We start from the raw sequence: 14,072 nt of genomic DNA on the forward strand, positions 1-14,072 counted from the left end.
TTAGAACGAGCCGTTTTAGGTAGGTGTGGCTGATTCTTAACTTTTATAAAGAATATCTCTTTGGATTTGAGACTTTAGTCTTTGCATAAGTTTGCAACTTTACAGATCTTCTTTATGCACCAAGAGCTTGTAACACTCCAAAGAGAAAGGAAAAATTGAAATCGCATCATATGACCCCTTTAAATCGTTACTTTACCATACTTTATTTTTCCATCCATTTTTACACTTAAAAAAATATTACTTGTTGACAAATGTGTGAAATGATGTACACTCACATGAGAATCATCGTTTTTACATGGTGGCTGCAATGTTGAGATCACATGACAAATACTGCTTCCTTTACCCTTTTCACATTTCCTGGTTTATTAGAAGCGGAAATCATCATAGTTGTAATGAATGAAAGCTACAACAAATATAATTCTTGCATTCCCTTTTGCTCCAAAAGCTAAAGAAGAAATCCATTCCACAATAGCATTTCTATGACTTTACAAAAGAGGAAAAAAATTTGAGACAGTGATTATGTTGGTCAGAAGAGAGAAAGATGTCAAATTTGCCATTGCTACCTTAGCTGTTGTATTTGAAACACTCACAAAGTATTGTCAGCTATTTTTCTGTAATTTAATGTCAAGGTCATATAACACAAAATATAGTATAATATATGTACATGAATAAAAAAATGAAAATATAAACATTTACAATGTTAATAATGTGTGAAAAGGGTCCATATTGGACACTTTAGGTTGCAAAATTATTTAATTGACAAATGCATGGAAATATTTGTACAATGAAATAACTGAAAACCTTTACTTTTTTATAACATTGCATTCACACCACTAGGTGTCAGTATAACATTCAAGACCACTGTTGAAAAACTCCTACCCTTTAAACCTTAAACATCCTAATGTATCATGTTATTGATTGCCCTGTAAATAATTCGGTATATGTGTATTATAATTTTTCCTGACTACAGCCCTATTGTGTCAAAGAAAGGCTATCTACACTTTCTCGAGCCACACACCAGTGGCTGGGTGAAGCGTTATATTGTGGTGCGGCGGCCATATGTCTACCTGTACCGCAGTGAGAGAGACTGCGTGGAGAGAGCCATCATCAACCTGTCCTCTGCTCAGGTGGAGTACAGCGAAGATCAGCAGGCCATGCTGAGGGTGAGGCCATTTATTTATACCTCATCCAATGTCATTATACACGATTTCGGAGTAAAGAGTTCTGCTAGCAATAGCTGTCTACTGATTTTGTTAACCAATGTGATGTTTGGTTTCCAGGCTCCTAACACTTTTGCAGTGTGCACTGAGCACCGCAACATTCTCCTCCAAGCAGCCAATGACAAAGAGATGCATGACTGGCTGTACGCATTCAACCCACTGCTGGCAGGAACTATCAGGTATTCAAAATAAATTCAGCCTGCACAGACTATTCAGTGATTTAATGTCCTTTTGCACAATATCACATAACACATAATAAAGGCTTCATTCAATAGTGGACTCTTTTTAATTTTAAGAAATACTTTAGGTCTGTGCTTCTCAACTGGTTTTGCTTTAGGATCCAGATTTTACATTGGACATTAAGTAGAAACAGGGAGAGACATAAGAAATGGTGAAAGCTTAGATTTGATTAGATTTTTTATTTTATTTGATCTGTTAAGCCAGTAATTCACCACACAAAAACTGTGGTTGCAACAAACTAGACACTTTTTATTTAAATGTTATTTTGTTATATTTTATCACATTGCATGCAACCTGTCTGTGTTGAACACTAGTTTTGATATTGTTAGCTAAAATAGTTTTCATTCAAATAATTAAAATGATTTTAAAATAATTTAATTAAAATAAAGCTGAAATAAAATAAAATATAAATATTAGATAAAAATTAAAAAAGCTCAACAAAAAACATACAGAAGTTTATTTTCTTTTATTTTCCTCTGTAATGTCATTTTTACATTACATCTTCACATTTACTTATTTCTTAAGCATTGTATGTTTTATAAACATAATTAATTAAGAGGTCACTATTTTTTTAGTATGCTACAAAAAAATATTTTTTCACCTTGCATATTTGGAGAGCAATGATGCTAAATTACCTGTCACTGATACACTGAATGCAAATACATCAGCATATTTTAATTTTAACCATTGGATGAGGGAGATTTTATTTCAGTTATGTCACATATTTCAAATGAACTCAAATTAAAACTAAAATTGAAATGAAAATATAAAAATAAAAGCTGATTCAAAATATGAAGAAATACTATAATAGTGTATAAATAATACTCCGATAACACTGTTGTGTTGGCATCTGCCTAATTCTACGAATAATTTGATCCAAAATGTCATGAAGTTAGATTGGACCAAAGGTCTTCGATGTCAAAACAGACTTTGAACCATTTTTTGGGCTGCAGCTCAGCGGTTGAGAACCACTGCCGTAACTGGTCATGATCAATGATATCGCTGAATTTCTCCTAATCTCTCTCTCTACCCACAGGTCTAAGCTTTCCAGACGAAAATCAGGACAGATGAGGATGTGAAAGTGTTTTTCTCTGGTTGAAACCATAAGCAGATAGCTAACAGGCCGTTATGATGTAATTAGGTCATGTGATCATAAGTGCCCTATCCCCATGTCATCACAGCTGCCTCTTGCCTGCCCTTCCCAGCATTCCCCTCAGTCTGTCCATGCCAACCATAGACTGTGGGCCTGGCTTCACAGAGTGTGTGTGTGTGTGTTTATGTGTGTGTGTCAGGCCATATTTAGTGTAAATTTACAACACTGAAATATATTCAGAACTTCCCTCTAGCATAGCTAAAAGCTAGAATGGCAAAACAGCATCTTAAACACGGCCCTTCTCTTAGTTCATTTGTAAATGTGACTCGACGCTCTGTTTGTGTATGTGCTTCTGCAGAGTAGATGTCAAGTGCTTTTACCTGGGCTTCAGTAGCTGCCTCTTGGTTTTGTTCATTCTACCATGATCATTGTGATTTTTGACCGGATGCATAGCTTATTTGGAGGTCACCTTTTATGCAGTGGATGACAGAAGGTTGCTATTGATTTTAGACTAAAAAAGAGGTAAATGTCCTTTATTTCAACAAAAATCAGCATCGGAAAAGTGCAAAATGTCTACCATGCAGGTTTATTTTGTGTTTTTATTTTCATCTGTAATGTCATTTTTACTATGTTTACTTATTTATTAAGCATTGTATGTTTTATAAACAATTTATTAAGAGGTCACTATTCGTAATGCGCTACAAAAAATAATTTTTCACCTTGCACTTTTGATAATGAGCTTTATTTACCAGGTGCATTTAGGTTAATTTGCACAAGGGCGCTGCTGCTAAGAGAATCAGCTTCTTTAATCGTTCTTCATTTACAACTTTTCATTTTTTGCACAAACAATTGGAGAGCTGTGACGCTAAATGACCTGTTACTGAATGCAAATACATCAGAGCACATTAAATGAGGGAGATTTTATTTCGGTAACATTACATTTTTCAAATAATATTATGCAGGAAGTTTAAGTTTAAAAATGCTGTGTCTTAATTGCATAGTTCCTTATTTGTAACTGCTATGTTAAGCTCAACCCAGCCTTAAATGTTATAATATACTGAATATCTGCATTCAAACCTCTTACATGGTGTTTCCTAGCGAAGCAGCAATAAGATCAAGTCTTGTAAGAGAAGATCCAGTTTTAGTGTTCCAAGATATAACATAAAGTCTATAAACTCTGATGGCTTTTACCAAATGTTTTGTGATCACCAATATAGTACAGATTTTTTTTATTAGCTCCGTTCATTTTTTTGTGAGATGAATCAGTTATAATAAGCATATACACCTTGTTTTTGCTCCACCCTTTGCCTTGAAACTATGAAGACAGTGTATACGAAGTATAAAAAAAATCATGGCAGTTACATCTTAAAGAGGTATTACCTGAGGCCGTGTATGAATTCAGAAATCTCTCATTTGGCTTGGTTCGAGCTCATGCTATTGGTCAGCCAGCCATTTAGCATGTTGCAGTTCTAGATATCCTGAAAGAGGATTGATGTTTTGTGCCATGGGCCAGCCAACCCAAAGAGCACAAACGTAGCAGCAACGTCTAGTTGTGAACGTGCCTGAGAGAGTTCAGCAGTTCTGGTTCTTACCTCTCAAAATGGTTTCTTCATAAGCAGCAGTATAAGTATGCCTTGATAGACTCTTACATGGACTATGGATCTGAAATGTAAATTAGAGAGAGACATTTAGGATTTGGACAATATGTTGACAGTGATACGTCCCAGTGCCCTGACGTTTTTTTATCCATTCCTGTCTTTGATAATGCTATGTATATGATAGCATGCTGTACATATTTATTCAGCTTTTAAATGAAATGTATCAAACGTATCTCATTTACCTCCATACAGTATAAGAGTAGCATTCACATAAAAATAATAGATTCAGTCATATTATTTTACCGAATTGAAGGATCACAGTTGGCTATGAGCATGTGGTGTTCGCATTGACACGGTGCCCTGAAAACAAAGCATTCAAGAGGACTTTGTCAACTTACATATCTATTGCAGATAAACAAGATTTTTAAGGTTTGTAGTTGATAATGTCTCTCTTTTACTCTCAATGGATCCTGTTACCACGTCTTTCCAAGCATCATTTCAAATAAACATCTTTCATCCATCCAAATATTCCAAATTTAAAAAAGAAGGAAGTTAATATAAACTACGTGTACCTACTGTAATTGCTTCAATATTTCTGTTGATTTGCTCTGTATATAAACCTAAGTGTGGTCTTGCACACGGCTGTAACCACTTTATACCATAATGAATGGGCTGTAGTGTACTCAGTGCTCAAGTTCTTTTGAGTGTTGGACCTGTGTCTTCTAATGTCTGTGTACACTTAACACTTTGTCAGGTGTGAAATAAATGTGAAATATGCGCAATGTTGCTCGACTCTGGACTTCTTTTTTTTTTTTTTATCTAAATCAGACGAAGGTGCCCAAACTTTTTACTATGGCCAAAAACTGATTTATGGCCATGAGCCACAAGTAAATGCTGCATTATATCAACCCTATTCTATTCAAACTTTAAAAAAAAAAATGATGTTAAAAAAATCGAATTAACTTTTCATTGATATTCTATACATTTAAATGCTAAAATACAACAAAAATGTTAAAAATAAAAAGATTAATTAGAATTGAAAATATTTCAGTCAATGTTTATAAAAACTTTGTAAAACTGTTTTTATGGTTTTAGTTGTAGTTAACTATAATAACCCTGCTCCAAATCAAAGGTCATCACAGGCCAACTTTAGCTCACAGGCCTAGTTTGAGCATCTCTGATCTAAACGAGTTAGTAATTTAAAATACACTATAGATATTGTAATAGAACATCTGTATTCAAACCTCTTACATGGTGTTTTCCTAGCAAGGTGCCAATGAAATGTCTTGTAAGAGAAGATTCAGTTCTGGCATCTCCAGATAAAGCAATTTAAAATATGAATCAGTCTTGCACTGTTTTCGGACAAAAACTACTACTACCTGCTTCTTTGATCACTTATGGTCTTTCTAACTTTTCAAAGTAGGGAATTTTTAAATTTTGACTTTTTTGTCTCATAATTATAACTTAGTATCTCAAATTCTTTACTTGGTATCTCATAATTAGGATTTATCAAAGCATTACTTTTTTGTGGCGGAAATAATCTTCCAAAGAAAGAAGATTTTAACAGATCGATTCATCCTAAACTATTCTCTCTATGATATAGCATGTGAAAGTCTAATTTATTCTTTGGATGATTCATGTAAATGAACCCACTAAAAAATAATTCACAAAACCTGGTTTTGGCATCTCTGATCTAAATGATCTAAATATATCTAAATATATGATCGAAATAAATTCTAAATATGATCACTCTTGCAACATTTATGAAAAAAATAAAATAAAATTTTAGTCAAAAATTACTTCCAGCTTCCTTGATCACTTGCGGTCTTTCTAACTTTTCAAAGTAGTATTTTGTTATAGTATCAGGGAATATAATCAGATGTATGTTTTCACGAGGGCTCTCGTTACATTTCTGGCTCAGTGCTTATACACCCCCTTCATCTCTCCCATGGACATCTGTCAGCAAGCTCAGGTATCATTTTAGAGAGGGAGCTGAGAGAGATAGTTGGGTTCAGCCCAAGGACCCCTGCCACTTTTGTTCTGACTGGCTGAGGTCTAGCATGGTGCTCCACAGAGCCATTCAGGCAGCTCGAGAGGGGGATGTGGAGGCTCTGAGGGCCTTGCATGTGTCCGGATATCTCAGTCCGACCATCACAGATGCCCAGGGAGCTTCTCCCATCCACCACGCCGCCCGCTGCGGGCAACTGGACTGCCTGGAGTTTCTGGTGAATGAAGGTTGTTTCCCCTGCCACACCCGTACGAAGAATGGCGCCACGGCCGCCCATGATGCTGCTGCCACCGGGCACGTGCGGGAGCTGCAGTGGCTGCTGAGACAGAGGAAGTGTGGGATTGAGGTGAGTGCCATGATATATCGAGAGAAAAATTACATTTGACAGCTGGATTGATGGTGTTCTTGAGGATAGGCTGCTGTGTCAGTTCCCTTAAATGTCAATTACACAGGTCATTGATGATGGATGTACAATGTGAGTAAAGAAGCACCTCTTTTATTAATATCACTGACAGCATAATAGCGCAGCAGTACTGTGTATTGAAAGGTCATTGTGATGTACTACTAAGTATGCCCATGATTCAGACGCCTTCAAACTGGGTTTTGGATGCTGTCTTTGTGTCCGTCTCTGGCCTACAGGATCGTGATGGCGAGGGAGCGACGGCCCTGCACCTGGCTGCCCGGTTTGGCCATGCGGAGGCAGTACAGTGGCTGTTGTTTGAGGGAGGAAGCACAGAGGCAGAGACAGATTGTGGAGCTCGACCTGTCCATTACGCTGCAGCCAGCGGAGACCTCACTTCCCTCAAACTGCTCATGTCCTGCTCCCCACAGTGAGGCTCACAGACTGTTACACCATCCCTCATTGGCTAAACACTACATTACAGTACATTTCACATGACCAGTGTACTTTTAACCTCTAGCTTGTCAAGTTAGAAGCTACTCATCATTTCAAGTAGTTGAACTGCTTTTTTTTAAAAAGGGACTGGCTGCAAATTACCAACAAAAAGTACATAAATGGCAAGTTCTGTCATGAAACTCTAGATGGTGCAGACTAATGGGTTCTTAACGCAAACTGATAATTCACAGCATTAAACAACTTGGCACTAGCTGATTGGTTCATCTTGCATTCGCAGCCAATGAGCTTGTTGCTTTACATTTAAATAGCTGGTTAGCATTCACTAGATAAGTGGTTCTCAAACCAATCCTGGAGTAACCAATCCCAGCCCTGCACGTTTTGTATGTCCCCCTCATCTATTACACCTGATTCAACTCATCAGCTCATTAGTGGAGACTGCAAGACCTGAAGTGGGTGTGTCAGATACAGTGCAGTGCTGGGGGTACTTCATGGAGAGGTTTGAAAACCACTGCACTAGAGCATTTTGCAGCGCGCTTTCAGAGTTCCTCTGAAATCCTCCACCTTCCCCAGCTCCACCTGTATAGATTTGCTACGGGTTATTTTATATGCTATTTGTGCAGCCTTACTTCATGGAAAGTTTTGAAAACCACTGCACTAGAGCATTTTGCAGCGCGCTTTCAGAGTTCCTCTGAAATCCTCCACCTTCCCCAGCTCCACCTGTATAGATTTGCTACGGGTTATTTTATATGCTATTTGTGCAGCAGCAGTATGTCTTAAATACTCACAGCACCGTATTGGCATATGTGCTGGCAGTAGCACGCTCCTGTACTTGCTTTGCAGCAGCAATAATCTTCAACAACAGCAATAACCAACAGCAGCAGCAATTCAGCAGCGTAGCAGATCTATTCCACCAAGACCAAATACATTAACATTGTTATATACATTACCATGCTTAAATCTTCTGAGTTGTCATGATAGAACTATGTTTAAGCAATTTAAAGGTATAGTTCACCCTAAAATGAAAATTCTGTCATCATTTACTCACCTTCATTTCATTCCAAACCCGTATGACTTTACTTCTTCTGTGGAACACTTTAAAAAAAAGAAAAAATTTCTCTCCATACAATGGAAGCCAATGGCAACTGTTTGGTAACCAACATTCTTAAGAATATCTTCTTTTGTGTTCTGCAGAAATGTCATACAGGGTTGAAATGACATGAGTAATGACAGAACTTCTATTTGTGAATTATTGAATTATCCCTTTAAGACACAAAAATACTGTAATGAGGATGTTTGGAATCTCATGAACATCAAACTTGAACAGATGAAAATGCTAAATATTAACTAAAAGAATATAATTTCATTTGTTTATACGAGTCGAAAACATAGTAAAGCAGCAGCATATAAACAAAAAAGAGGTGAATCGTTTTTTTGTTCAGTTCACTTACATGAACCATCTGAATGAACTGTGTCGCTAATGTTAGATGCACCAATGCGGTCACGTTGCCATTTCTTGAGAACTGCTGCTCATCAGGGAGGCTGGGGAAAGGTCATCTGACACGTCAAACTCGCCATCTGGGCTCTGTCCTCTATAATACATGAGGAACCACTTGCCTGCCACATGTCGCCACCTGTGCATTTATTGTACATCTGCACTGCTACCAACTTCTACTTTGTGATGCAATAGAGCTTATACCTCCCACGATACATTAAAATGCAACCAAATAATCCATAAGAAATTGGACTGATGGCTCAATCGGATTGAAGAGCCTTCTTGTAAACACCTCAATCGATCTGACTGAAATTTGATGGGATTGGAAGGGGTGGTGTAGTAGATGTGAAATAATTTGATTAATTAAGCATATAAATGCTTGATTCTGTCTATTTTCTCAATTGGATTTTAAATACCTTTTGCACATGTGCAGTGTTCCCATCTTTATATTTACATATGTCTTACATCTTAAGGGCCGGTCACACTACACTTTTCGTTACATTTACTTTTTAAATTTTTTTTTTTTTACGAATTTTGCTGTGTTCCAAAGAGCAAGTTTGGTGAAATCTGACCAGTGAATTCACATCACGTGGAGACATGTGACCAATAAAAGATCAGCATGACCTCTTAGCTGATTTAAAAGAATGTTAACTTTAAATCTGTAAAATTGCAGTAAAGTGCAGTAGATTGTACATATTCTACATTTTGGATGTTATATATATATATAAAAAAAAATAAAATGCCACAGAGTGTGACATATTGATATAAATGTGATATATTACAACTTTTGCAGTGTCAGTAGAAAGTTTGCATGCTCCAACGTCTAGTGTGAACACAACTTCACGAATGTGTCTTTACGAACTTTACGAAGTTTATTGTCATCTTACAAACTGGTCAGTGGAGGAGACTCAGTATTTACTAAACATTTGCTAAAATAGCTATTCCGGCATATGTGTAAGGTTTCTTTTTAGTTGTATCATAAAGGCAAAAATGACACTTATACTCATGGTAACTCTGTGACATTATCGTGGTGGCTTTCTTCAGTTCTGAATATGGCAACTAACTGTGCACTATGCACACACTGAAGTTTTGTTTGGAATACATTTAATGCATATATGTGAATTGGGTTGTAAAGTTTAGGGATCATATAAATAGAACTTTCAGAATCTGAAATCAAAATTAGTGCATGTAAACATACCTGACACTTCACTGAAAAGAGCTGTAAACATAAAGTGGCTTGTTAATTAATGTAGACTTCAAAAGGAGATTATGTTATGTTAGTCTATACATGCAAAGTCTAAAATGTATTATTGGTACAGGTGTGTGGACTGCCAGACAGGAACTGGGGCCACTCCACTGTATCTGGCCTGTCAGGAGGGGTATCTGCATGTGGTTGAATACCTGGTGAAGGACTGCGGTGCAAACGTCCATGTGCAGGCCAAAGATGGCATGAGTGTGTTGCATGCAGCTGCCCACATGGGACACTATGCCCTGGTGGTCTGGTTGGTGAGTTACAGCTGCTTCAGTCACTCAGGTTTTATTAAATAAATGTAAGTATTATATAAGAGCTAACTCTAATTCTGTCTCTGATATGATTCTTCAGGCCTCCTTCACAGATCTGGATCTGTCCTGTCAGGATAAGGGTGGAGCCACAGCACTGCATTTCGCCGCTAGCGAGGGCCACCATCGTATTGTGGAGCGTCTTTTACTGATGGGAGCAAAGGTCCTGAAAGACCTCTGGGGTGGGACCCCCCTGCATGATGCAGCGGAGAATGGAGAACTAGAGGTGTCTGTCACTGTTCCTTCAGTTCCAATCACAAATCCTTTCCATGAACGCTCAGAGGATTTTACAGTTTAAGAAGTTCGAAATGCTTTCACAGAGGTTTTGAATGACAGCTCTAATCTCTCGTTCCCTCAGTGCTGCCGAGTACTGCTGAATAATCACATCAGTCCACTGGAGAGAGATTCCGATGGGTTTACTGCAGTGGATCTGGCAGAATACAATGGCTATCATGACTGTGCCAACTTCCTCCATGATGCTGATGCTCATGTAAGATAATTAGTACTTTCTTCAGCACAATTTATTTAACTGCAAGCACATTTTTAATTAAAACAGAAGTTTTTATTTTTGGTTATTTAGGCAAGGCAAGGCAAGGCAAGTTTATTTATATAGCACAGTTCATACACAATGGTAATTCAAAGTGCTTTACATAAAAGAAATGAAAAAAATATATAAAATAATAATCACAACAATAAAACAAGGAATTTAAATTGATTTAAGAGGTTTAAAATGAATTTAAAACAGTTAAGAATAGAAAATGATTATACATAAAATATAGTGCAATCAGTTCGGACATTGCACAGTGCTCATTCAGTAAATGCACAGCTAAACAGATGAGTTTTGAGTCTGTATTTAAATGTGACTAATGTTTTAGCACATCTGATCTCTTTTGGAAGCTGATTCCAACTGCGGGCGGCATAATAACTAAAAGCAGACTCCCCTTGTTTTGTGTGAACCCTTGGTAATTCTAACTGACTTGATCCTAATGATCTGAGTGGTCTGTTAGGTTTATATTCAGTGAACATATCTGCTATGTATTTAGGTCCTAGGCCATTGAGTGATTTATAAAAGAGTAAAAGTACTTTAAAATCAATCCTAAATATAACTGGAAGCCAGTGTAAGGACCTGAGGACTGGTGTGATATGCTCAGATTTTCTGGTTCTAGTCAGAATTCTGGCAGCAGCGTTCTGGATGAGCTGCAGCTGTCTAATGGTCTTCTTGGGAAGGCCGGTGAGGAGACCATTACAATAGTCCACCCTGCTGGTGATAAAGGCATGAACAAGTTTCTCCAAGTCTTGACTGGAAACAAAACATTTAATTCTTGCAATGTTTTTGAGATGATAGTATGCTGATTTAGTTACTGCTTTGACATGACTACTGAAACTAAGGTCTGTCTCCAGAATCACACCAAGATTCCTGACTTGATTTTTAGTTGTTAGACCCCTAGAGTCAAGGTATGCATTCACCTTGAGAACTTCATCTTTGTTTCCAAATGCAATGACTTCAGTTTTTTTCCTTGTTTAACTGAAGGAAGTTCTGGCACATCCAACTGTTAATTTCATCAATGCATTGGCAGAGGGAGTCAATGGGGCTGTAGTCATTTGGCGATAAGGCTAGGTAAATCTGGGTATCATCAGCATAGCTGTGATAGGCAATTTGGTTCCATTTAGATGGTTAATTATCTTCATTTTTTAAAAATTTCTTCCATATACACACTAATGTTTAACTTCTTGGGAGTCAGTAAGATTTTAATTTTATTTTTTAAAAGCAATTATAATTTATATAGCAAGGAGGCATTTAATTAATCAAAACCCTAACCCTAACATTATAAAAGACATTTATAATGTTCCAAAAGATTTCAATTCACTTGAATAAATATTTTGAACTTTCTGTTCATCAAAGAATCCTGATAAACTGGTGTCTACAAAAATATTAAGCAGCACAACCATTTTCAATGACAATAATAATAATAAAAAATGATAATAAGAAATGGTTTTGCACCAAATCAGCATATTACAATGATTTCAGAAGGATCATTTGACACTGAAGACTGGAATAATAGCTGCTGAAAATTCAGATTTCCCATTACAGGAATAAATATATTTTAAAATATTTGAACATAGAAAAAAGTTAATTAAAATGTAAATAATATTTCACATTATTACTGTTTTACTGTATTTTTGATCAAATAAATGCTGCCTTTGTGAGCGTAAGAGACATTTTTAAAAAACATTTAAAAAATCTTACCCTCAAACAAACAGTAGTATGTGTATATGTGTATGTGAAATTGACAAAAAAGAAAAGAAAAGAATAGAAAAGAAAAATGTAGTACAGAAAAAAAAGTACAGATAAATTAAACCTAAGGTAAATTATGGTACCTACTTTGGGGTGGTGGGGGTGGGGGTGGGGTCATACTTGGGTGAAAGTAAAAGGTTATCCACATTTAATAATAATGCTTAAGTATAGCAATTAAGTGCATTACAGCCACGAATATTACATGCATTAACAGCTGATGGTGTGGATTTTTGTAATACTCCATCCACCTTGTGATAGCAAACTGTTACTGCCACCAACTGGCCAACACTTCTCTAGCATGAATATATTTGAGCTAATGAAATAGTAGCTCATATTGGCTGAATCATGCTACAAAATAGAGGACAAGCTACAAATATTAAAGTGCATTTATTAAATCACACATTTAATCATTCCCGAGTCATTCCCGCTGAAGAACCTTTCCATTATTTATCAGATATGGGACAGGATTTTCTTCACAGGAACATCCTATTCAGAAGCCTGAACGGATACCGTTAATCCCTTAATAATGAAGGCATTAATAATGTGATTATAATTTGATCCACATCTGCTGGGAGTAAAAGTGTTGACAAGTATCTTTTTATTCTCGTGGAGAATGTTGTCGTGGGACATTTTCAGGGAAAATGTCTAATTTAATGAAATCTAATGATTTAGTTGTATATGCCTGGTCCTTTTTGTGCATTTATAGAATGAATATTTAGAGTGTAGCAGGACTCAAATGGATAATTTTATGTTTCCCCCTAATATCATCCACCATTTGTGAGATGGACAAAAGGTCAGAAGTCCAGTCTTGAGAATTCAGTGAATAGTGTGTGAAACACCAATACGCTATACATAATTTGCTAAATACTTATATTTCAGCTCCGCCTCCACTGTCACTTCATTGCAAAAGGGCATCAGATACGTCATTGGTTCATAAATGAAGTGGAAACTATGCAAGCGTCAGCCTTTCTTTTGATAGCATAACTACGATGGCATATTAAAACGTTATGGTTGGACACAAGGTAATTAGCAAGACACTTAGTAATGTTTGGTTGGCGCATGAAGGACCTATCAGCTATCACTTCACGTCCCTCTCAGCACGAGCTCCAGAGCTCCAGGGGTGAGGAGGATATGCGATCCTCCGTCTCAGGTGTCAGAGGCCCATAAACGCAGTCAGTGGGTTTGTCAGAGGGCATTTTACTCCTGTGTTTGGAGTCGCTCATGCTCTGTCAATCCATCACAAAGCCAACGAGAGAGAGGAGAGATGTGGTGTTCTCACCAGTTTTGTTTGTTTACGCTGACATGGCATCAGCTGTTTTGGTTTGAGTGTTTGGGTCTCCCCCCCAAAGGAAAGTGTGAGCAGCACAGTGGGGTTCTTGACAATAATTATTGTTTACTGAGGAATAATTACATAAGATCAGCTTATTTATTACCACAGAAACGGAATGAAGAAAAAGGTAGACAATGTAAAATAGACTGGCTAATGCTAATATAGAAAAGGAACAATTTTGAAGTATTATTCTGGCACAATCTGTCTTTGTAAAAGAAATTATAAATGACACGTCTCTCTACAGCATATAACTTCCAATGAAACCATGCTTAATTGGGCAAAATTTAAAAAATGACAATATGATAAAAACATATTACAGAACATGTAACATGTAATTCAGAAAAATGTCTCCATATAGGTTCTAGTGTGTGTATATATA

General features: G+C 36.8%; 2 protein-coding genes across 10 annotated transcripts in view; both read left to right on the forward strand.

Annotated features, from left to right (window-relative positions):
* LOC107691514 (kinesin-like protein KIF1A) overlaps positions 1–4,933 on the forward strand; it is a 33,152-nt gene extending 28,219 nt beyond the window's left edge. For all 9 annotated transcript variants that reach the window (XM_016490136.1, XM_016490201.1, XM_016490155.1 and 6 more), the window contains 3 exons: positions 971–1,163; positions 1,281–1,399; positions 2,497–4,933. In XM_016490136.1, coding sequence (XP_016345622.1) covers positions 971–1,163; positions 1,281–1,399; positions 2,497–2,539 — 355 coding nt within the window. In that variant the 3' untranslated portion in view covers positions 2,540–4,933. The remainder of the gene's footprint in view (positions 1–970; positions 1,164–1,280; positions 1,400–2,496) is intronic.
* Positions 4,934–6,211: 1,278 nt separating this feature from the next.
* The window catches only part of LOC107691737 (espin-like protein), a 13,492-nt gene continuing 5,631 nt past the window's right edge, over positions 6,212–14,072 (forward strand). Inside the window, exons 1-5 of the mRNA XM_016490539.1 lie at positions 6,212–6,505; positions 6,799–6,989; positions 9,827–10,013; positions 10,111–10,293; positions 10,426–10,557. Coding sequence (XP_016346025.1) covers positions 6,212–6,505; positions 6,799–6,989; positions 9,827–10,013; positions 10,111–10,293; positions 10,426–10,557 — 987 coding nt within the window. The remainder of the gene's footprint in view (positions 6,506–6,798; positions 6,990–9,826; positions 10,014–10,110; positions 10,294–10,425; positions 10,558–14,072) is intronic.

This window comes from Sinocyclocheilus anshuiensis, unplaced genomic scaffold, assembly GCF_001515605.1.
Source record: "Sinocyclocheilus anshuiensis isolate Anshui unplaced genomic scaffold, SAMN03320099.WGS_v1.1 scaffold842, whole genome shotgun sequence".
NCBI classification, from domain to species: domain Eukaryota; kingdom Metazoa; phylum Chordata; class Actinopteri; order Cypriniformes; family Cyprinidae; genus Sinocyclocheilus; species Sinocyclocheilus anshuiensis.